This window comes from Gallus gallus, chromosome 1, assembly GCF_016699485.2.
Source record: "Gallus gallus isolate bGalGal1 chromosome 1, bGalGal1.mat.broiler.GRCg7b, whole genome shotgun sequence".
Lineage (NCBI taxonomy): Eukaryota > Metazoa > Chordata > Aves > Galliformes > Phasianidae > Gallus > Gallus gallus.
In genome coordinates this window covers 61,868,208-61,893,566 of record NC_052532.1, presented here as the reverse complement: position 1 = coordinate 61,893,566, position 25,359 = coordinate 61,868,208, and the positions used below count along the sequence as shown (strand labels likewise).

Below are 25,359 nucleotides of genomic sequence, written 5' to 3'. Positions count from 1 at the left end.
GCACTCCAGGCAGCCATCCTCCTCTTTTTGAAACTCCTTCCGACACCTATGAATTTGGGTTCTGCTTGTCCCTTACCTATGGCACCGACACACCTCTTTGGTTATCCCACAACTTTTGAGTGGATCCAAGCAGCAATCTATATGAGGAACAGACCCAAATTAAAAATAAACATACTGTTTATCTTGGTGAGTTGTTTTTAAACCCGATCAGTTTCCAGTTAGGTCTGCCAAGACACTCCAGTGTGCGACTGAGGGTAGATGGAGGCCAGCAGCTGCTCTTGCTCACACTGATGCCAAGAATGCTCTATCTACCCCAGTGCCCCGCTTCCAGAGTAGAAGGAAAATGCATTTCAGCCTTGGTAACTCCCAGTCATTGCTTAGTTTCTAACGCACAAGGAATTCAGTGCCTACAAATGAATGGTTTCTAACCTTCAGTGGGCATAACAGCAGAGCTGATAACAGCGAGGCCAGAAGCAAAGTGCTTTTTCCCTGAGAAGCGTGAGGGGTCGGGCTCTGCCTGCACAGAGCCTCTGGAAGGGGGAAGGATCTCCACATCAACAGAACAAAACAGAACTAAACAGAGCATGCAGGCACAGGAGAGAAAGCACAAACACCATTCATCACTTGCACTAACTGAAGTAAGAGTAAATGAAGCAAGAAAGGACCTCTGGCTAAAGCACTGAAGTGGGACTTGAGAGATCTGGGGAGGTCATGGGCAGTAACATTTTAATCTCTCACGGTACGAATTATCACCACATCAATAAACCTTGTGAAAAGGGGTCAGCGTACCTCAGAGTGAGCATAGGAGTGAGGTTTCTCTATTCATTCCCCAGCAACACCCTGCCATTTTACCAAATTCAATGCTCTCGTTTCTGGACCCTTCAGTACAACAGCGCCCTCCTGTACTACATCCTGCACCGGGAACAAAGACTTCACAATGTACCTTGCCAGGGGCAGGATCTGAATCTCATCTTCTCAGCTCATTGACTTTTGAAAGATGATTATGCACTAAAAGAATTTGGCAGAATGCTAAAGGAACTTATCTTCATAAATTCCTTTGAATTGCTTGGGTACGTATATGGATCACCTGGATCAGTAACAGGCTCAGAAACACTACAAAAAAGCGATACACATAAATCTTCAGAAGGAAGGCTAAAAGTGATCAAGTCCTTCACTAAGTAGTTAAAAGATGGCAGCAAAGTCTTGATTCGGAAGGGTATGTGGTGACACACTGGAACAGGTTGACCAAGGAGGTTGTGGAGGCCCCATCCCTGGAAGCATTCAAGGCCAGGCTGGATGTGGCTCTGGGCAGCCTGGTCTGGTGGTTGGAGATCCTGCCCATAGCTGGGGAGTTGAAACTCAATGATCATTGTGGTCCTTTTCAACCCAGGCCATTCTATGATTACATTTATAAAGTGGTCGTACACTCCACATACGCCAACAAATCCAAAGCAAGTTCTCTTCTATCAGCAGTAACTGAGAACTCAAGACTTCGGTACCCTCTCGAAAGTTGTGCTTCACTATGAAACCCAACATTTTTTCCAAATGCACTGCACACCATTAAACCAAAACAGAGTTCTGTCACTGATGGAGAAGCAAGCAGCATTGTAATGTAAGGGCAATGAAAGAGAAGGCCCAAGAAGTGGAAGTAAAGGCAGAGCCTTCCAGATGTACAGGGCCTGAATGCTGCAGGTGAGAGCTGCAATGAAGTCATTCTTCATGGGGCACCCACAAATGGTTTGGTAAAGATAAAATGAACAAATGACACAAAGTACCATCACAACAACCATATGGACCTGCAGCTCCCCCAGAATACCTTAGCTCAGTGTGATATGATTGCTGGAAGCAATACTGACACGTAGGATGAGGCATTAGTTATTCCCATGTTGGGGCAGTTTTTAAATGCCATATGGTTTGCTGAAGCGCTTTCAACTGGAGAGATATCACTCACAAAACACAGGTAAGATCTGTGCACGTGCTGGGGGTAACATGATAAACTGCTTTGGAGAGGGTAAGGGAATGAAGAAGGGACAGCATAGGGGGAATATGGGCATTGAAGCCTTCATTAATTTGTGTACAAACCACACACCCACCTTGCTTTCATCAGAATGGATGGGTCGAAGAGGCTCATGCTTTACTGAAAAGGAAGTGATCGACCACTGTCTCCTTATAAATCAGAGCCTTATAAAGCCCAGGTGAGCCCTTTCTGCAGCAAGTCGTCACAGACAATTTCACTTTCATATCAGTGCCTCGGGGACAGAACTCTCTGAGCCTGAAGAAACTCCCTGCCCAACAATGAAAACCAGGGGGAAAGCCAACATATTGAGTGTCAATATTGCGTAATTCCACTATTTGACTAAAAGTTTATGAAGTTTTAATTGAGAAGTCCAACAGCAATAGGCATTCTTTAGGATAGATGATTAACGGTTCTTGAGCTGAATTAAGAGTTAATTCAGCAAATTAAGAGGATAAAGGCAGGATTTACAGTTTATTTGGTTGGAGTTTGAATTTATTTTGTGTTGTGTTTTTCTTTTAAAGCAGCTGCATTAAAAACTGAATGACATTTAGGACAGCTCTCTTGATTCATCTGCAGATGTGACCCAGAAGCAAAGCTCCCACAAACAGATTAATTCAGGACAGGATGGAACATTTGGAAGGATTTTTAATAACCCTGGGCCTTATATAAGCCACACTGTTTTGATTTAATGGTAAATAAAGAACGTATGTCTTTCTTTATCTGCTTCATCTATTGTAAACGAAGGGATCATCTACTGCTCCAGACCAGAAAAATCCAAGTTCTGCTTTTTTAAATGAGGGATGGGACACTTGTGAACTCAGAGTGCTTTTCCTCCAGCATTCTTATAGAGCAGTGTCACACGTGCCCACAGACGCCCAAGGACGTCCTTCACAGCACTGCGCTGCACCACCACTCCCAATTCCAACCACTGCCACTTGAGGGAAGAACTGGCACAAGTCATGGTAAGGGGAGGGAGAGCCAGGCAGTTCCTCTCTTAGCTTGAGCACAAGAAGGATGGTCCACAGTACATGCGGCAGCCTTGAGGAGAAGATAAATTTAGTTCTGTTGAGGTACTATTTGCAGACAGGAATTGGAGCTCCAGAAGCCAATCACTGTATTTGATCGATGGGGATCTATGCAAGCATCAGTGATCTGAACTTTGCTGAAAAGCAATCTCAGCAGTGGATCCAGAACACCACCAACCCTTAGCATACAGTCAGAAATTCCTACCTAAAACCATATGTCAGTTTCAATTATGATTTAAAGACAGTAAACAGCAAAATAAAACATTCAAGACCTAGAAAATGATGCTCGTGACAGCAACAATACTGTTTTTCATAGTCTTCTAATCAGAATCATAGAATCACCAAGGTTGGAAAAGACCCACAGGATCACCCAGTCCAACCATCCACCCATCACCAATACTTCTCACTAAAATTAGTCTGTTATTAACTTCATACAGACAAGCTGACTTACTAAGGTAGTTATTTCTGCTATACAACAAAAACTTTAACAATGCATAAGAAAAAGAAATCTTATTTACCCGAATAATAGTTTAAATCTCATTTCTGTGAAGCTGTTTCTGGTGGAAATAGGTATTCAAATTAAAAATCTGACTGTCTCAAGGATAAAAATAACTTTTTTTTCCCCTATAAAAAATAGTGTTACATCTGTAACAGAGGTGTTGTTAAAGAATGGAAAGAGATACCCATTAATGTATCTAACAGAGCACTTACTGCACCTTACAGAATACTTCAAAAGCCCAGCCTTCTAAGTCCACAAGAGCAAATGCAACTAAAATGACTGTTCCTAATTGCTGTGGAAGCTGTGAGTACAAATTGCTAGTTGTGAGGAGATTAGGTGTTTGAGAACTGGAAACCAGAAAGACAAAATCAAGTCCTCTAGATTATAACCAGCTTGATTAGTATTACACCATTCCTTCACAACACCTCCCCATAACTTTAAACACAGAGAATTTACTTGTGTTTTAATGCCCTGAAAGGCTTGACTGGCCTACCGTTCTAACAACTAACTGTTCACCCAAGGAATGATTTGGGTAGGCAAATCATTTGAAATTAAGCCTCAAAAACACAGGAAAGACCTCAGAAAAGCTGTAAAGTCAAGCAATCCAGCAATACACCCCACATCTTGATTTTGTCCAGAACAGGCAAAAATTATGTGCATATGGGTCAGAGAGGAGTGCCACCTTGCGGGGGAAAAAAAGAAATCTATTCTGCCACTGCACTGCCTGACTTTTTCCTGTTTTCTCTGCAACTAGATGGACTGAGAGCAGCCCTGCAGAGAAGGACTTGGATGTTCCAGTGGATGAAAAGCTAGACATGAGGCAGCAGTGTGCATTCACAGCCTGGAAGGCCAACAGTACCCTGGGCTGCATCAACAGAGGGGTGGCAGCAGGGAGAGGGAGGGGATGGAGGGGATTGTCCCCCTCTGCTCTGCCCTGTGAGGCCCCACCTGCAGTACTGCGTCCAGGTCTGGACACAGCACAAAAAAGATGTGGAGCTGTTGGAACGGGTCCAAAGGAGGGCATGAAGATGATCAGAGGGCCGGAGCACCTCTCCTAAAAAGTGTAAAGACTGAGAGAGCTGGGCTTGTTCAGCCAGGAGAAGGCTCCAGGGAGATCTCATTGTGGCCACCCAGTACGTGAGGGGTGCTTGTAAGAAGTATGGAAAGACCTTTCACAAGGGCTTCCACTGATAAAACAAGGGGCAATAGTTTTAAACTAAAAGACAATATATTTAGATTGGATAAAAGGAAGAAATTCTTCACACTGGTGGCAGTGAGGGCCCTGGCACAGCTGCCCAGAGAAGCTGTGGTGCCCCATCATCCCTGGAGGCATTCAAGGTCAGGTTGGATGGGGCCCTGAGCAGCCTGAGCTGCTGGGTGGCAGCCCTGCCCACAGCAGGGGGTTGGGACTGGGACTGGGTGGGCTTCCAAGTCCTGTCCAACCCAAGCCATTCTGAGATTCTATGTAAATCCCCAAGAAAACCTCTTGCAGTACAGGAAAAAATGCTGTCAGAAAGTGGAATGTTCCAGAACAGCAATATTTACTATGATAAAAATAATTCAATACACTCAACATATCTAGGAAGTTCCTCCGGCTGGAGTATTCACTTTACCTTGTAACATAATTTATCAAAGAGAAACGAGATGAAGCTCAGTCATTTTGTTCCACACATCAGTGTCACAGCAGCGATATAAGTAATAAGAAACCATCAGCTGCATTTGTACTTAAAAATCTAGTGTCTGAAAAACAGGAGGCAATGGATTATGAACTTGCCCACCTCCTGGAATCCCAAGAGAGCTCCCTCTGATGATATAAGCAAGTTTCCCACAGTATGCAGTAACAAGCTTCACCAGAGCTGAGAGTATGCTTGTCATGGTTTCTAGTTGTCATAGAGGTGCAGCCTTACCCTTGGACTGGGGAAGCACCATCCATGCTGAGGGCTGGGCAGGCAGTGGCTGTGCCACAGATTGCTATCAGAGTCAGGACAGCTTCACCCCAACTGATCCAATGACTCAAGCTACAGAATGCATCCAGCCTCTGCCTCTGGATTTAGCCAAGCTATGCTATGCCTCTTCAGATTCCCTCTGATTTCTGGCTTAACAGCATTACTGTGCTAGTCCTTCAGAGAAATGGACTATTATAAATCCAAGAGCTCACAAACCTCAGGTCTAAAATGGTTCAAAAAGAATAGTAGTATTAGAAGCCCCGGAAACATTCATTCACTGTAGCATTCATCTTCATGAAACTCAAGATAGGTGGAGACAAGAAAAACAGAGCAGAATACACAAACAGAACTGTGTCAGACTTAAAACTTTCTATTAAAAGAATGGGAGGAAAAAAAAAAAGAGAATCAATTGTTCATCTGAAACAGATAAAATCCCACTGATATTATAGCCACTACTTTCATCCCCTTCAACGACTGTTTTGGCTAGAACAGCCTGCAGAAATGATCCTATTACTTTTCCCTGCCCTCCAACATAACCTCTACTACCTGCAGAGTGCCAGTTCCAAAGCAACAGCTTATAAGGTTTTAGTCTTAGCTGTGTAAGCTGAAGTAAAATCAGTAATTTAGAGACGACTTCTCTAGGCAGACTGATTTGAAGCTGTTGAAAGGAGAAAAGGAGACCTCGTTGCTCAGTCATTCACCATTTAAGTTCCTTCTCTTTCAGCCACAGTGCCTAAAAAAATCTGTTCCTGTACTAGAGAAGTTACACACAAACAAAAGTGTATATTTCATTGCTATTTTCCAGGATAGAAATAAAGTATAATTATTTTGAAAGGAAAACTCCTGTGTAAAACTTCTCTAATTAGATTGCCCTTTCTTGCATCTCTACTGTATTAAATTTACTTCTCTTTCCTCCAGCGTAGCAGGTCTGCCTGTTTTTGCACTGTCATTCTCAAGGCAGACACCTGGACTGCTGCTCCAGTTGCGCAGGCTGCCTGCCTCCTTTCCCCAGTGCCTCTTTACCCTTGTCCAGATAGTTAACGGACTCCAGCACATCGATTATTCCATCAACAGCAGCAAAGAAAACGTCAAGAACAGCAGAAAAGCCCAAACCAAAACACGGGAGAGAAAGAATGGCCCTTCTAAAGCTAAGAAACTATTAACACTATGCATGCCTCAAGGAAAATTATCCTCTTCAACACATGCAACGACCAGTTAAACTCAAATTCAGAGCTGAACATCCTGAGATATGAACACTGGGAGGGCAGAGACAATTTCAGCTATGGTCAAAAATACAAATACCAGACTTCTACCGAGAGAAGAAAGGTTATCAGCTGAGCCATACCATGCACTTATTTCACATCTTTCAAACAACTGAAAGGCAGATAGGCTTGTAACAGGAGAATGAACCTGAGAAAAAGCACCTAGCTTCCAAGTAATCTTTTTCCTCTTTATATACATCCTCAGATATATGAAATCTAGCCACTAAAAATGAGAACATACAGAGCTTGAGAAGAAACAAATTATTTGGGAGGAGGGATGGGAAAGGAAGAGGAAGAAAACCTTACCAACTGACTGGCCTTACTGTGCACTTTTGCAGGAGACCAAGAATTGCTTCTGATGCAGCAGCATTCAGTCCTGGAGAAGTCAGACAGAGGAAAAAGGGAGGGGAAGTAAGAGGAGGGAAAGGGAGGGGATAGGAGGAGATGGGAGGGGAGAGTGTGTACACTGCACGTCAGTTTGTTGAGCCCTAACGTTGGTCTCTGGAAACAGAAGAATGAAATTACTGCCAAATCAAGCTGGAAATTGGTTTGCGGTGGTTCAAAATGATAAGGAAACTGGATTCTAGGATTCATTTGGGATCAAAACAGCATCAGAAGAAAGAAATGTGTGTCCTCACACATAGCTATTCAGTGCACTTGAAATGCCAAACATGCTTTTGCTCCAACGAGAGATCATACTTAAAGTCATGCAGAGTAAACGTTAGTGCTGCAGCAAAACCCTTCACTGCAGTTAGTATAAGACAGAGAATGTCCAGAAGAAAGCAAGATTACCTTGCTTTCCTACGGCCTTCTAAACGCAGCTTGCAGCTACCCACAAACCTGTGAGATTGTAACCCAGATGGAGTAGTCATTTCAGCTCTTCATTCATTGACATCTATGTGACAGCTGCATCCAAACACAATACGCAGCACGCTGAAGACAGGCAGCCCTTTTAGAAGGCTTACACAACACAACAGCCAGAATCATGATATCAAAATATGATAGGCACTTCAGAGTGAAAATATGCCAGCCATTCTCCTACTAAGCAATCATTACAACCCAGGCCCACTCCTCCTTAAAATTAACCATTAAAGGAATTAAAATTTCAGTGCCCGAAGGAAGAATGGGAGGGGAACACTCACTGCTCAACACGTTGTCTCATCACTACATCTCTACATGACAGAGAAAAAAAAAAAATCCAAAAGATACTTCTCACCTCGGAGGCTTTACAGCTAGCATCTCAAATTCCCCACCTCTCACAAGCCACGTTGATTTACTGAAATCTATTTCCCAGCTATCGATCTCTTCAACCTTTATTCCCTTGAGCTAGCGATTTTGCTTCTCATAACTGTTGTCCATCGTCCTCAGTCGGATGCTTTCCTGGACGTACAATGCTCTCAAGCCCACAAAATAGCTTGAAACTTTGTACGTAGGTAGAATCTCAGGAGCTCTTCAAGCTCTACAGCAGCAGCACAGTGTCATACAGCAAACGGTCCCACTGGATGATGCAACTCCGTAATATTCTGACTCTGCAGAACAGCAGCTCGGAAAGAAGACAGGCTCAGCTACCCTCTGCTCTTCCCACTGACTACTTTTCTTCTGTCAAAGGTAGGCTTCACTCAAAAAACTGAGGAGGATCCCAAACTATATGGTGCCAAGGGATGCAAGAGAACCTGATAAGACTACAGACGTTTTTCAGTCCACCGTTGAAAAACAGGCTCCTGTAAAGCTCTCCTTTGCTCTGCATCTACAAAACACTAGGCAGGCTGTTCTGGTATCTTATCAGTTTTAAGCAAAATACTTGTTACACCTAAGAAGGACCACTCTGAAGTAACAGAAAACCCGAACCTCTTACTGTCATAGCACCGTAATTCACCGGAGACTCCTAGGTTTATACACTGCCCTTATGGCACTAGCAAAGTATTACCGACAGCTTGATCTGGCACACAGCGCTCCCGTGGCAGATGCCTCTCTTATGAATTCGAAGCACTTGCGTAACAGCTAACAGCCTGCTGTGCAGCTCTCCCCCAGCCCTGCTCCAAAACACGCATCTTCCACTCCCTGCCCTTCAAACGGACGTTCCCAGAATACAATCCCACAGACTCAGAGCCAATTGAGATGAACGTTCTCCTTACAGGAAACAGAAGACAGTAAAACCATACATTCCCTTTCTCCAAGTAAAACTGCAAACAAGGTGGGCCCCAAGCCCCATACCCACAGCAACTCACAAAGGGTTAGCGTGGCTACGTTAATTCGGTTGGAAAGGACTTTCATCACCTTGCCTCTTTCCTCGCCTCTTCTGCTGGTTCAAAAATAGCTCTGGCTTGTTTGCTGCACCGCTTATGTCAGCCCGATTTTATGCCTGAGTGGATGTATACAGACAAGTTTGTAGCCCATTAAACACGGACTACCCAGATCTGTACATACATGCACAGTCACACAAACACAAAGCACATCCCCCTCCCTCGGAGGCCATGCTGGAAAGCTGCTGTGTTCAGAGGCTTTGTGCCGTATTAAGTATGTTGATAGCAGGCCTCACATAGCGGCTAGAAAACAGATCACTGCCTTCCTGAGGTAAAAAAAAAAAAGAAGAAAGCGAAACAAAACCACAAAGACAAAATAACACTAATACCCACTCCTCTTAAAGTTGCTGTCTTAGTTTCAGCTGGGATAGAACCGTTTTCTTTAGAGTGTGTCTGGTATGATGCTATGTTTTGGTTCTAGGAGGAAAAACAATGTTGGTAACACACCAATGCTTACAATTGCTACTAAGCAGCGCTGTAGAGAGCCAAGGCCATTCTCAGCAAAGGACCCAAGTTGTTCAGAGGGGACAGAATTAGGACAGCTGACTGAAACTGGCCAAAGGGATATTCCATACCATATGACATCATGCGGAAGCAGTTTTGAAGGAGGTGGAGGTTCATCTCTCTCTCTCTCTCTTCCTCTGCTCAGGGGGGCAGTCATAAATGTTATCATTTTTCTTTTCTCTTATCAAATAGTTTCATCTCAACCCAAGAGTTCTACCTTTTTTTTCCCTGATCCTCTCCCCTCACCCCCACTGGGAAAGGGAAGGAGTAAGCAAAAGACCGTGTGGTGCTCAGCCACCTGCCAGCTTAAACCACAACAGTCAAAAGTGCCTTCCCTGTGAGAAAAAGACTTTGAAATGGAAATGCATTTATCAGTGAACTCAAGGTCATTTGGATGCATGCTGGTTGGTTTTTCTGTCCATTAAAGATAAACACTCCACCCTCCCACCCCACCCCCAAGAGGTTTTGAAAACTATTACCCACAGTTGCCAAGAAGTGAAAGGATTTAGGGAGGTGCAGACATACAGACATTCTGGAATTAACTACTACAGAAAATTTCAGGTAAACTCTTGAAATCTGAGATGCAATTCAAATGAGATTTTTCCTACAAATGCTTTTTAATCAGTGGGTTTTCCCAAAGAGCTTTATTTTTTATAATAAATCAACTTGCATTTTCCTAATCCCAGATTAATTCCATTCAAATCTGGTATCCCTCCCAAATCCAGTAATCTACAGCTCAACCTCCTTTACCACAGTTCTCCCTTCAAGACACAGCTCAACATCTGTGAACTATCTGATACATTTTAAAATGTAACCTGCTTAGCATGCCATGACTCAGGAACATTGGTTATCGTGAATCTAAAGATTTCCACAAGGAAATGCAGCACACAGAGATCTCAACTGTTCCTATGCAAAATTCAATCTAAGTTAGCTACTTTGTCACTTATTACAAAAATGAATTTGTACCTCCTGGCATTTCTGTACAAAGTGCTCCCCAATTACTTATCTGCTAAAAGCCCTCTGAAATTTAAGAGGGGGAAAAAAAACATACACCATTTCCAGCAGTCACTGTAGCGTGCAGACAAGATTAAAAAGATGATGCTCTCAGGCACAGTATCTCTTTTGCTAAGAGTATCTGCATGTAAATGCAATTCTGTATATTAACAGGAAAGAGCATTCCAACAAAAGCTCAACCACGTGGCAGTATATTAGCATCTCAACATGCAGTGTATGAAAACTATTAATTATTTTACTTCTGAGGACATCTTCTATATCAACAGCAATTCAACAAACCAGACACGCAAAGAACTGGAACAAACTGCCTGGGGAAACTGTGACATCCAATCACACAGATCTTTAATGTCAACAGAAGCAATGCATGGATAAAAGCAGTTCTGCCTTAGGGTAGAGAGAAGAAATACATTACTGCCCGAGACGCCTTTCCAACTGCATGAACAATATGGTTCTAACCTCTTCCGTTTTTTTTTTCTTCCTGAGGCATCCTCTCATAGGCTTGTTCCCATCAACTTCTCTTAGCTTTCAATGCTAGCCCCATGCTTAGAAATAAGCTTTGAACAAAACATGGAAATTAAACTTTATCTTCTTACCCAACCTCCTTGTTGAATGATATAGTCTGCGGAATAGTCTTCTAGATACGTCACTCCAAAGTTCACAAGTGCACTCAGTGGTTCCTGGCCTCTTCTGGTTAACTCCATCAGAAACTGCTGTAGCAGAACCAGGGGCACCAAGACCTTCAAAAAAAAAAAAACAAACAAGAATTACAAAAAAAATTCAGAAAACATTATCAGTACTACAAAGGTAGGTAAAACAGAAGAGCTTATGTAGCCTACAGAAATGGTCTGAATTTGGAAGTTCAAAGTTATCAGAGGACTATACGCTTCATTTTTGTGAAGACAAAATGCAGAAACGCAATACACAACAGTAGGAAAGGAGTACTTCAATCTGATAAAGAAAAACATCACAGTGTAACTTGACAGTGGCTTCTTGAGTACCCTGTTTCCACAACACAGGATTCAGGTAAAAAGAAGCAAGAATAGGTCCAGAACTTCCCACATCAGAAGAGACAAAAAGCAATGTTATTGTTTAAAATGCTATGCATCCAAATTGTTTTCAAACAGCAAACTCATACTCACTCTTTAATAGATGCATTGCATCGGACAGCCTTTTTAGAAGTTTACATTCTGCTTTCACACAGGACATAACTGAACAACTTGGGCTCAAATGGTTATTAAAAAAAAGGAATTACATCAAGCTGGCAGCCAGACATTAGTGGGTTTCTGTAGGACTCTATTTTAGGGCTAGCACTCTTTAATGCTTTATAGGTGAACTGGACACAGGACTCAAAATGCATGCTAAATAAGTTTGTGGATGATGCTAAATTAGAAGGATCTGTTAACTCCCTTGAGGGTAGAGAGGCCTTGCAGAGATATTTTGACAAATGAGAGGGGTGGGCAATCGGCAACTGTACGATGCTTAACAATAGCAAGCGTCGGGTTCTGAATCTGGGAAGGGGCAATCCTAGCTGTATGTAGAGAGTAGGGGACAAGAGACAGGAGAGCAGCCCCACAGACCGTGGGCTCTGGCTGACAGCAAGTTAAACACAAGTTAGCAGTGTGCCCTGGCAGCTAGGAAAGCCAATCACACCCTGGGGTGCATAAGGCCCAGCACTGCCACCAGGTAAGGGAAGAGGCTGTCCTGCTCTGTGCTGTGTGCACTTACCTTGAGCTCTGGGTGCAGTTTGGGGCTATGAAGATGGGGAAGCGTCTGCAGAGCGAGATGTGTGAGGAGTGGCTGAGGCCCCTTGGTTTGCTCAGCTCAGAGCAGGGAGGCCTCATGGCGGCTGCAGCTCCTCACAGGGAGCAGAGGGGCAGCGCTGAGCTCTGCTCTGTGTGACAGTGACAGGGCCGGAGGGAACGGCATGGAGTGTGTCAGGGGAGGGGCAGCTGGGGGTTAGGGACAGGGCCTGCTCCAGAGGGCAGTGGGCATGGAACGGGCTGCCCTGGACTGTGGGCACAGCCCCAGGTGCCGGAGTTCAAGGGGCAATGGGACACTGCTCTCAGACAGAGGGTTTGGATTTTGGTTGGTGCTGTGTTGGAGCCAGGAGTTGAACTCAACCATCCTTATGGGTCCCTTCAAACTTAGAGTGTTCTGCAATTTTATGAACTCCTCACAGCAGAATAAGATTACAAGCCTAGTTCAAGTGATAAATACACAGCTCTCTCTACATTGAACTCTCCCTTCTATGCCAAATTTACTTTGTACAGAAATCCCTGCCTTCCTTCCTACCCCTTCCTTCTCCTTCCAACCTTTTTTGTGTTTAACAGAACACACAGCCTTAACTCAAATGTGAACTCCTCTGGAAAATGCAGTAACTCACCTCCTTTATATAACATACTTCCAGAGGCTTCCTTCTGAAATTATGTTATCGTTTGCCTAAACAACATGCAGCTGAACTTTTAAACTCTACATTTATTCTTCATGTGAGTGGCCCTCTGGGCAAAGTTTATGCACTACTTTGCCAAGTTCAGGGAAAACTGGTATGAACTGAAGCCATTAGCATCTCAAAAAGCTTTATTACCATACAAGAGAAAGTACTGTTAATTTTACTGCATTTAGTTTGTGACAACTGCATTGTACTTCTATTCTCTGTAAATGCTGGAGAGGGTCATCAGAACAAACACTGCAAATCAGAACGTTGTTTCCTGCCCACACAAGGTAGATCCAGGTTAATACTTCTGCTCAGATTGAACTCCAAATGCCCCTTCCTTCTTTGGTCTCCTCCTCCTTCAGCCTGATCTTCTCTCGTGTAAATATCTTCCATTACTATTCCCACAAATCACACCTTGGGAATCAAAGCTGGAGGAAGAAGCATAAGAAGAGTGGGCACTTGGCTGGGTTTGACATTTGTACTAAATCCATGGTGGAGCCACATTCAGATGGATCCCTAAAAATAGATAAGGTCTTAAAAATGCCTGTAATCTGATAAATTTAAGACATTCCAATTGATTAAAAACAGGGAGAGTCCAGTACTACACAGGTCAGGTTATATTACTGTTCTTCTGGGAAGAACAGTTAACACTTCATTCACTTCACTAGAAATGAGATGGTACTTGAATTTTAAAAGCTTTGTGGTTTGTTTGCTTGTTTGTTTTTTTTTTTAGTTTCTTGTAATTAATCTTGAACGAGGGGCAGAAAAGCTGCAGGCTTACAGCTATGTGAATAAGCACAAGGAGCAGGTCAAGGTGAGGTAAGCATCAGAGGAAACTTCGGTCTTTTTGGATTAAAGAAAAGAAAACATGCTGTCAGGGCTAGGTAAGCTTTGGGTGCATCCACTTAATTCTACAACAGCATGAACATTTTGATATGAAAATATTTGGCATTCACTTCAAGCTGAAGGGAAAAGAAACAAAGGCAAAAAAGAAAAAGAGGCTGCTTAGGAAATGAAGGGAGTTCAAACTATTGCTTTCTTCCTTTGCCAACTTAAGTATCCAATCTATCCATTCCTCCCAAATTTCGAGTCCTTTGTAGGCCTTTAGAGCCAAGGACCAAATTCAAACGCTGATATTCAGTTTTGTGCAGACCAACAAACACAGACTGTTTTTTCTTTCCCATTGAGATTACTGAGATTACTTCTACCCTAGAGATCAGCAGTAGCAGGATCAGGTTTGCAAATTAATCAAGTTCACAGTATTCCCACTAAGGCTTTTTGTACTTAACAGTAGCTATGTGAATGGTGATAAGTTTTAAACCAGACCACAGCTAAAATGGACCTTAACTATTCAAAGCAACTGCAATTCACTCCACCAGTACACACAGGAAAGAGTAGTAGGGGCAATTTATACTCTGATTGAAGAAACACAAAGACAAAATCAAGCAGAGTGAGCCAGCAAACAGTTGGCAGGAGGAAACTTCTGGGGAATCATTTAAAAAAAAAAGTTACTATCTGATGATTTCTGATTGTGTAAATGAAAAACTTCTCACCATTCGCTGTTACATGCTCCTGGACATTACATATCCTTTAATTGCTTGGTTGGAGCAGAAACTGAAAACACACAGTAGCTGTGGCAAATGAGAAAGGGTTAATTTCTGCCTATTACACTTTTGCAATCCTACACTACAGTACTGCAATCTAAACGGCTGCAAAACAAAAATTAAATAGTACAATGTTCCAAAAAGATTTTGAGGAAGTTGCATCAAAAGTAATTGCTATTTCTATACATCTTTTGACTATTTCAACAGAAAAAAAATCACCTAATTATTTACAAAATTAGTTCTTACTGATTAATGGGAATCAAAGATTACTAGAACAAAAATGGAAGATCAGTAAGATGACTGCCAACCTACCTACTACCTCAGCTGACTCTCAGGGTCGGTATTTGTAAATAACAGCTACATCTCAAAGCACCTTCTTTATGTTCAAGCTTGCATAATGAACAGGTTCTGTGAAAGTTAGCGTGATTAAAAATGACACCTTCCCAACTGTAAACGAGGCAGATCAAACCTTTGTTCACATTCAACTTGCAGCTAACTAACATCACTATCTTAACGCAATACCTACCCAGAAGTATACGCTTACCTTATGCTGTGTCTCACATACACATAACATCAGGTAAGATTTACAAGGACTGCTTTGGGTCTGCCTTGTGCCACACAGATACTGTGCCATTATGGTGTGGCTCTCTGAGCACATCACGGTCAGTATATTAAATAGGAGGAGCTTTTTTTTACATAAACACATACAATGAAAAATACCTTCACACACATGCACAAATGTACACCAGATCTGATAACAAGTGAAATCACAGCAAAAAAAAATCAGTTAATTCTAACTTGGGTTCCTCACCAAGTCCAAGTTGCCTCAAGGCAATTTTCTTTTCAACAGCAAAGAGACAGAAATTTAAAGTGAGGTTCTCATTTGTAGGCTACTAAAAACATAAACATCTTGGTACATCACAGATGTACCACCCAAAAGTCTATTTGTGGGAAACCCTTCTAGATTTTTAACCCTTTCTCATCTGCCACAGCTACTGTGTTTTCAGTTTCTGCTCCAACCAAGCAATTAAATGATATGTAATGTCCAGGAGCACGTAACAGGGAATGATGAGAAGTTTTTCTGCATCATTCTTAGCAAACTGACAAAAACAAGTTCAATAGGAGATATACCTCTATGTAAAACCTGAAAAACTGTTAGGAAACTACCCATAAATAGCTCTTCTAACAGGAGTATTGTGTTTCTTGCTCTCTCTTTCTCTCTCTCTCTCTCATCTTTTTCACTATCAAATACTATCAACTTATTAATTTGTCCTTCCCCTCTTAATGTAGTCATGCCAAGGACATATCTTCACTGCTTCCCACACTCCTATGTTCTTACGGAAATATATCAGTAAATTTTCAAGAGCACACAAGTATTCTGATAGTCAATTTAAATAGATATTCTTCAGATCTTCAGAGACCCAAGGCCAGCACCACTTCATTTTGCTGCTACACACGCCTGCTAATTAGACCTAACACTGCATATCTATTTCTTGCTACTTTTATTATTTTTTTCTAACAGCTTCTTCTTTAGGTTGCAAATTAAGTCACATTAAAGTTGGAGGAAAGGTACCTAGATCTTTTGTTATAAAACATGGTTCTGTTTAAGACAGTAAAGGAATTTAAAAGGAAATTAAACCGAAGAAATATTTTCCATCTCCTCAAAACAAGTATTATTAAAGGAACTGCTAAACATTCCTGAAGCATCAAGCTACCACAGAAATAATATAAACAGATGCTGTACTATTATACAAAATTTCCACTCAGGTTTGCTTGTGGACTGCAACAAACGTTACACATACGTAAAGATGATGATAAAGAAGCCTTCTGGCTAACACTCTCCATCAAAAGCTGACAGAGAACCAAAACTGCACGCACGCAGGTTGCACAAATGCAACAGCAAGGGAGGTGGAATCAGATCTCCAAAACAATCTACCCAGGGCTACAGTTGCAAGAGGAGATGCAGTAGGGGACAAATAAAGCTCCGTCCACCTCCTCCATCAACTGGAAAGTAAAAGGTGCAATCTTAACGCACCTCCTTGAGAGCCAGATTTCATGGTTGCTTTCACTAAAATGTTATGAATCACAACACAGTAAAGTGAAAGCAGACACAGCAATTATAATTGCCATAGCCATGGGCTCAAACTTGTCAAGCAACATTAACAAACTGCATTAAAAGTGCCCACGCCCTTTCTTAGATGATTGGTTTCTGAGGTAAACAGGGAAATCTAGTTAAGGAAATGAAGTTCTTCTTTAAAAAGATTTCTTGCTCCATTTTAAGTTTGGGACTAGATTTTAACATTCAATTTGTCATTAAGTTTGCAAATAGTTATTTCATTATTTTCCTGACGCACACTGAACCTGTCAGAAAATAACTAATCTTATGAATTGGAATGATTAACGAAGGATGAATCTGGGGACAGTAATTCTACTTATTCCACTTTCAAGCTATTACAAGGCAGTTCACTTACAAATCTGCATGTTCTAAAAAAAGTAAAAAAGCGTGTCATTTGAGACAACTACTCCTGAAACCAGGTATGCACACACTCTCCTTACATATTCTGAAGGATTGAAATACTGTGAAGATGCTAGCAATTTTATTTTGAGCCTGAGTTGGGAGCAAAGAACTGGTAGACCAATATTATGAAAACATTCTAGTCTCAGATTGCATTTGAAACTGCTAGAACAATAAACATCTCTTTGGAGATTAATTTTTGTTTTTTAATAACTACTGACAAAAATGGTGCCAAGCAACAACTCTACCAATTCATTTTACTGTAACAAAGGAAGATTGACCCTAACACTTCTGGCTAAATTATCTAAAAACTATATAGTATGCTTACATCTACTACTATGAAAGTACACATTATTTTGCACTAAAAACAAGCGAGCTCTTTTCAATCTTGGTCCTCTGTAAAGTATAGCTGCCCCTTGGAAAAAAACAGTGGACATCAAATTGATGCAAGAGATATCAACGTGAAAGTCACTTATTTAGTACCTTGTTCCATCCACTGGCATGTGCAGCTGTCTCTTGTGTGCGCTCCCGATATTCTTGATATGTTACTGGCCTGCAGAAGTTAAACCAACACTGAAAGTTATAAAAGGAAACAAAAGAACAAGAATAAAATAAAATTCTCAGTTTTCAGATAACAAGGTTTTTTCACATATATTACAGCAAGCAATTTTCAAGAGCTAAAAACTCTCATATTTCACCACCAGCAGACGGGCAAGAATCATAGAATGGCCTGGGTTGAAAAGGACCACAATGCTCATCCAGTTCCAACCCCCTGCTATGTGCAGGGTCGCCAACCACCAGACCAGGCTGCCCAGAGCCACATCCAGCCTGACTTTGAATGCCTCCAGGGATGGGGCATCCACAGCCTCCTTGGGCAACCTGTTCCAGTGCATCACCACCCTCTGGGTGAAAAACTTCCTCCTAATATCTAACCTAAACCGCCCCTTCTCAGTTTAAAACCATTCCCCCTTGTCCTATCACTATCCACCCTCATAAACAGCTATTCCTGCTCGTGTTTATACGCTCCCCTCAAGAACTGGAAGGCTGCAATGAGGTCTCCCTAGAGCCTTCTCTTCTCAAATTACTGATTAGGTGAGTATTAAAAAAAGATCTGACAGTCTACAAATTAAAGGACATTAGGTGAGTATGTTCTCTGACACGTTACCAAAATTTCATCTCTCTCACATATCCTTTTTTTATAATCAAAGGTTTTAAAGATAAAATAAATTGTCAGTAGGAAATTCACATATAAAACGGAGCTCAATACAGAGTAATTTTTATAAACACTATAGACTATGAACCAACATATGCTTGGCAGCGTTAACATTATGTTAGAGTGCAAGTATTTAGTTGCAAGAGATAGCACTTTTGATCACAGAAAAAACATTTTATTTCAGTAGACATTTCAACAAGACTTCTCATTTTAAATCTATCACACCTCTAAGCTCCCTGAATTGGGATGATGAAATTACTCTCTTTCCTCCAAGATCAAATAGTATCTTACAGCCAGCAACAATGAAGACTTTCTGACAAGTGATAAGAGAAGATGTACTGCTTCAGAAGCAGTTGTCCTGAAGCCAGACCAAGACAGAAGGCAAGTTTAGACTTCAGTTTAAGGGAGAAAGTGGTATCTGATGTTGGAGAGAAGAAATGCTAACTGCTTAGTGAACTTTAAAAACCTTCCAAAATCTAACAGGCTTGCTGTATTATAACACAAATATACTTGTGTATAGGCACGTGAGAGGAAAATATAAAATATAAGCAAAATAAATAAGTGTTTTGTCAAATAATGCTATAGTAGGAAACATTGGTGAAAGAACAGAAAGCACACTGGGGAAAAGATAATTTGAGCTCATCATTCTCAGTGCATTCTCTTAACTTCCTTGGTACATTAATCCCTTTAGAATGCAAATCCAAATGAATCAGTAGGATGAGAAGAGCAACAGCTGCAGGAAGGATATTACTGAGAGTCTGGACAGTAGTTCCAGTTCACTTTACAAAAAGATATGCATGCCATCACATTTTCATAGGCATTTCAAACTTCATATATATATATTTATAGAATCACTAAGATCGGAAAAGACCAATCTTAGACAAAGACAAAAAGAACATCCAGTCCAACTGTCCGCCCATCACCAATATTTCCCACTAAACCATGTCCCTCAGTACAACATCTAAATGCATGGTTTTGTTAAGGCAGATAAATGTCTGCCATTTCTGGAGGAACATACTAACACATCTTTTGTTGCTTAAAGGAAAACTTGTACCCTACAAGGCATTTTTTGTTGTTAAATAATTTTTAGTTTACTTAACATTAAACTTCCATTTTGACCCTATTAAACCTATATACAGAAACAGACAGTATATGTATTGATTACTGAAAGTTAAATGAAAAGATTTCCTGGGGATGAGTCACTGAAAAGAGACAACTGCCTCCATGTGTCTAGCCAGATGTTATGCGTGACCTCTGATGTTGAATCCAGGTCCAAGTTCATCAGTCTTAAATAAAATTGGACATAAAAAGTCTACAACCATTACAGCTTCTACAAGAAAACAAGCTAGTTAAAGAATCACAGGCTGAGGTTGGAAGGGACCTCTGAAGGTCATCTGGTCTAAACTCCCTGCTCAAGCTGGGTCTCCTACAGCAGGCTGCCCAGGACCATGCCCAGACAGCTTTGGAGTTTCTCCAAGGACAGCGACTCCACACACCTCTTCAGAAACCTGACAGTTAAAGATGTTTCCTCATGTTCAGAAGGAATGACTTTCAAATTAATAATATCGCAGAAGTTTGCCATGAAGGGAATTACCTTCCCAAGAATATGAGATGCCTCTTCAAAGCCTGCATGGCATGCTTAATCCCATCTACAAGACCAGAGTTTTTTGCTAGACACTGATATCTAGGATACATTTCATGAACAGTGGAGAGAAAGTTACTAGTAATTCTCAGCTTCCTTTGAGTCATATTAAGTGAATCCATGAAACAGCTTAAGATAGCTATTTGATAATGCTGTCTCTACAACTGCATTTGTAACTGTCCTAACATAGCACTCTACATTCCCAGCTCGCTACAAATACATTCCGGAAGTCATTCAGAACAGTGAGGAATACTTCATGTGGATCCATTTAAATGAGGCTAGTAATTCATACTAGAAAAACAAGCAACCGCAACAATTTTACACGTTTACAAATGACATTAACCAAGATACTAGCATGGCAAGTACATGTGCTATTTAAACAATAAAGATTAAACTGGAAGGACAGCTCCTAATGCCGCAAGGGTAGCTCATGGAGTCACATTTGCTTCAGACGCGTGTCCTGAAAGGTTGCCATAAAGCATCTACACACCTTCCCTTCAAGACGACTCTCCCACTCAGATTGGGTCAGACTATTTATTAAGCCTCCAGCTCTGATCTTAACTACTAGGTAGGGCAAGTTAATATGGGCACAGCCCAGCATTCATGAAATTGGCAACGGCAATTGGCAGCGCTCAGCTGCTGGTTTCACTAACTACTCAAAATACTTAAACTGGTCTCAGAAGCTCAATGATAAAAGCTTAGAAATTTTTCAGAATTTACATTAATTCAAAGAGAGGAGCACAAAGAAGTATTCACAGATTAAAATGCAAAACAAGAACGTAACCAGATAAAGGGCCACTGAAAAAGAGAAATGCAATACAGAATGCAGTGTTATCTTTAGCATTTCAGTAGCAATCATAATACAAAATCAAAACACCTCCCCTTTGAAAAAACAAATGGCAACTCACTTGCTAAGCAAGCTCTCTAGTGCTTTGTGCAGATGTTCTTTCAATTCCTGGGATACTTTCTCCCCTAAATGAGCCAGGCAATCTTCTATTGAGCTTTCTGGATTGACAGGACTGAACACTGGGGAAGTGTGGCAGTCAAATCCTGTAGTAGTAAAAGCTGAAAGAAAAAGTATATGAAATAAAGCAGACACGTATAAGAACAGCAGTCTCAGATTTCTCAACCCACCAGTTAAACACAATTCATATGATGGAGAAAGAAATCAGAACTCTATAGACATAGCATGCTTCTAACAAATTTCAGTAAAACAAGTATGTTTTCCAAATATATTCTGCAAGTGATACCTCCAAGTCATAGATGACTGTAAGCTACATTTCTCCCCTCTACCCATATCTCACAACTAACCAGCAAATTAGCAAATATTCTCAATTTTAAGTTAATTTTTAAGCCAGTCCTGATGGAACACTGAAAAAGCCTCTTTCCCATGGTAAAATTTGCCCATTTATGGATCTCTGCAGCAGTACCACATATAGTCATTACAGTTCATACTTCCCATCTGAAACACATGCAAAGCAGACTGTTTCCAAACTGTGTCTTGCTGGGAGCCCCATAAAAGCCACACCTACCAGTCACAGCATGTCCCAAAAAATAAACTGTGGAGGTGAGAAATCTGATGGTTGCAGTCCACACTCCCCAGAATTCTAGTCGTTCCAGTATGTTTACACTTCTGTCATGGAGTAGCTTAAGGGCTGTTTACATTTCATTATTTATAGCAGTCTAATAAAATGCAGTTCAATTGTTTGCTTTGGCTAGACTGCACCACTCCACACAGTAATATTTAACTTCATATGACAATGTGTAGAAATCTTAGCTGGAGGGAGGAGGTGAAGAGATTCAATGCATCCAAGTATCTCTTTAACTAGAGCACTTGTTACAAATTAACCGCCATTATACTGCATAGAAATTATCAATTGCAAGGGGAAAAGTTGAAGAGCACCTTCCAATATCTCTTCATCAAGATGTTTTAGCTCCTCCTCGATTTCTATTTTAATCTTTTCCAAAGCCTCTTTCTCTGAAGCATGTTGTGCCGTAAGCTGTTGTTGAGTCCCTAAAAGAAATAAGAGAAATTATTCCAATGTAATATTTCAAGTAAGGTAGATAATGGAACACGATATTGAAATACTAACAGTAAAGGAATCCAAGGTGGAAATTTTATTTCAGAAAGCACCATCATATGTGATGCCTTAAGTGCATTTATTAAGTAAGTTTTATTACATGAGCTACAAAACACAAAGTTTAAGATTCCTGGAAGACAGAATATGAATATTAAATAATAATAATAGTAAATTAGAAATTCAGACCTGTAAAGTCACAGAGTACGTAACAGCTTTAAAAACAAACTTATCTTGAATTTAAGACCAAAATCAACCCAAAATGCACATGAACAAGCCACCATTAAAACTAAGTTACTCATTATCAAACTATAGAACAAAGTAGGTGTTCTCAATCTTAAGCTTAACATTTTAAATAGCAAAATACAAAATTTATACTGATCTCTGCAAAATCTACAAAAACATTCTGCTTCACCAATGAAAAGTTCTGACACGATGTCAACTGTACATCAATTCGTTGTTTTTTGGGAGCCTGCAGGCCACAGTTAAATCACTTAGTACATGGTTCATAAGTAAAAGCAGATGCAAACGACCCCGCGATGGTCAGCCAATGGTCAATCCTTATTTCCTAATTACATCATTTAAGGACATGAAATGGCTGCACATTCCCAAATATCACAAATACACCTTCTGTGTCATTTGTCACAAGAAACTTTTTCAGTCGTATCATTCAGGATTATATATAATTTCAATCATCTTCATTATTACATTGTGTATAAGGAGGAACTACAATCCGTTTCTAAACTGGCGTAAGTATTTTACAACACCTGAACTGCCTTCTAACTGTCAACTTTTCCAGTATAAGGAAAGATAGTATAAGCACAGCAAGTTGCTGGCTGCTTTCTGGCACAGGTAGTGGTGCAGAGGCTAGTTTAGCTGCTGTTCAGCTGTTTTTTCTTGGCGTTTTTCATCTTCAGCATCTGTCTTGGTTTATTCCATCAGCTTTCGAACATTTCTTTAAGTTCTGTTCTGAAAGTGCACTACAAAAACTGTTCAATTAATCACTGTCTCATTTTCACTGTACATCACTGAGTCAATAGCCTACCAGTGCAATTCTCTTTTCTTTCCATTCCCTAACATGTCTTATTTAGAGCTAACTGTTGTATCTACATGTACCTAAAAGTGAGTTTTGCATCAACTTACTCCCAAAATACACGAATCGAAATTGACCACAAAACTTTTCTTTGCTAATCTCACTTCCAGCCATTTACTTTTCTATGTTTTGGGATAATTTGGGCTAATTATCAGTCCTTGTTAGCCCTGAACTCTGTTGCTTTTAACAGTTACCCAAAACAGTTTCTCAGCTCTCATACTCCTCTATGTTTCTTAGAATTCTCTTCTGGGACTAGTGTGACTTAAACACCAGCTCCTGGCTGACCTTCTGATAACACTGCTTGTGTCCACTCTTTCCCTCACTCAAACAGCTTTGTAGCACTTCATTTCTGTTTGGAAGACGCCTAATCTTAATGCGGTGCTCTACAAACAATTGCCTGTGTTCTTTGGTTCATTTCTATTTATATCTGCTTAAATTTACTGTAAATACTGTATCACCTTCCCATTTTCTCCACAGTGGAGACACAACATCACTAGTTTTCAAATCAGCGTGTGAAAACCACCACCACCACAACACACATACACACACACACAGATGTAGAGTAAAGGCTTATTTCTGTATTTTTAAAATGCTTGACAACCAGCTTGCAAGGTCTTTTACATTTGAAAGCTATGTCAAAAATCCACAGAATCAACCCACCTAATGCTCTTTCTGACAGATAGCTGTGAGACAAATTCTTGCCAACACATAGATCAGTGTAAAACGCTTTGGTTTCTTTAACTGAGCTGTCCAAAGAAACGACAGATAGTCAGTTAAATTCTATTTTACTTAACCTCACAATTATATCACAATCACCACGTTCAGAATAACTACATTTAACTTCTGAATTCCCTTCTCAAACAGTCTGTTCTGTCACTCTGAGCCATAAATTCCAGAGAGGAGCAAACTGTTCCTCCTTCTGGTTAATGAACAGACACTCACTGACACCTTGTCAATCCCCTTTACGGTTGCCTCTTTGAAAAACCATACCACTGCTTCCCAGTCAATTGCAACAAGTACGTGCAAGTGCAAACTCTTATTTTAACCTGTGCTTCACCCTGTATACCAGAAGGACGAGGGTATTCAGAAGAGCACTCGTTCTCACGGGACTGATGTGATGATGATCACACATGACAAGCTGTCATACTTTATAATAAGTCACCCGGAAAATGGAAGGAAGAGAAATTCCACTGCTGCCAGCATACAAAAGAGCTGTTTAGATAATCAGTACTGCAGTCAATGGTTTCCATCTCGTAACACCCACAACTTTGCAGCTGCTGCTGATTCCAATAGCACCTGACTATTCGGTCATGCCAAAAAATCAAAAACCTACCCCTCCTGGATGAGTGACTTTGCACTGTTTGTTACTCTAATTATCAATGGACTTCAGCTTTCTGCATCTCACATACATTGACTCTGACAGCAAAAAATGCATGCAGTATTGGGAGAATAGTGTGTTCCAACTGCAAAGCTCCTAAGTAAGCAGCATCTTTTTCCTTCTTTAGACAACTTCCATGTCAGCTGGCAAATAGGTAGAAAAAAGCAGTAAAAATAGCTCCTAGTAGATGTTCATTCTTTAATATTGCAAACAATCACACCAGAAATGGCACTTGTAAGATATACAAACACGGAATGCTCCTCTGTGCTGAACAAAAATTACAGGTTTGCCTACTAAGAGCTGTTGCTAAACTGACTCTGAAAGGCCTCTTTCCAATGCAAAGGCGGAGCAAACTTCTGTTATGCATCCTTACAAGAAGTGCATTCTACTTTCTATTTATGGAACAAACGCTCCCTTCTGCCCAAGTGTTTTTTGTTAGGATTTTCTTCTTCAGTGATATGGAGGTAGCCTGCAAAGTAGGAGAAAAAAGTTTACAAAGTCCCTCAGGCACTGCATGGCTGTCAATCAGACACTGTTGCCACTACCAACAAATGCAGTAGTGCAGTAGAATTCTGCCAGTAAGGCCATTCATTCCAGAAGTTTAGTAACGATACGAGACTAACCTGTTCGCCAAGGTTCAGCCTGGGAGGAGGAGGGATGGGAAGCCATTCATTACTTAGAGAACCAGCACTGATTCTACAGCATTTGTGCTAACTAAAGCTAGCAAGACAACAGTAGCTACAAGGAGAGACTAAAGGCATTACACTTCTTTTTCCAACAAGAAAGCCTCTGATGTCACAGATTGCTTTTGTGTGTTTTTTTCTTTTATGCC

At 40.9% G+C, this 25,359-nt stretch overlaps 1 protein-coding gene and 1 long non-coding RNA gene across 6 annotated transcripts in view; one reads left to right on the top strand and one right to left on the bottom strand.

The window, feature by feature from the left end:
* Positions 1-25,359, bottom strand: part of BCL2L13 (BCL2 like 13) — a 43,602-nt gene that overhangs the window by 7,128 nt on the left and 11,115 nt on the right. For 3 of the 5 annotated variants that reach the window (XM_040655555.2, XM_416394.8, XM_015286371.4), the window contains exons 3-6: positions 21,882-21,992; positions 20,887-21,043; positions 17,607-17,676; positions 11,164-11,307 (exon numbers count right to left, since the gene is read on the bottom strand). In XM_040655555.2, coding sequence (XP_040511489.1) covers positions 11,164-11,307; positions 17,607-17,676; positions 20,887-21,043; positions 21,882-21,992 — 482 coding nt within the window. Of the gene's footprint in view, positions 1-11,163; positions 11,308-13,027; positions 13,433-17,606; positions 17,677-20,886; positions 21,044-21,881; positions 21,993-25,359 lie in introns of those variants that run through there. The other 2 variants (XM_040655562.2, XM_004937951.5) reach the window with 1 other exon arrangement.
* Positions 435-2,732, top strand: LOC121108239. The gene is made up of 2 exons (XR_005842628.2): positions 435-1,070; positions 2,539-2,732. It is a non-coding gene; the product is annotated as an uncharacterized LOC121108239 (long non-coding RNA).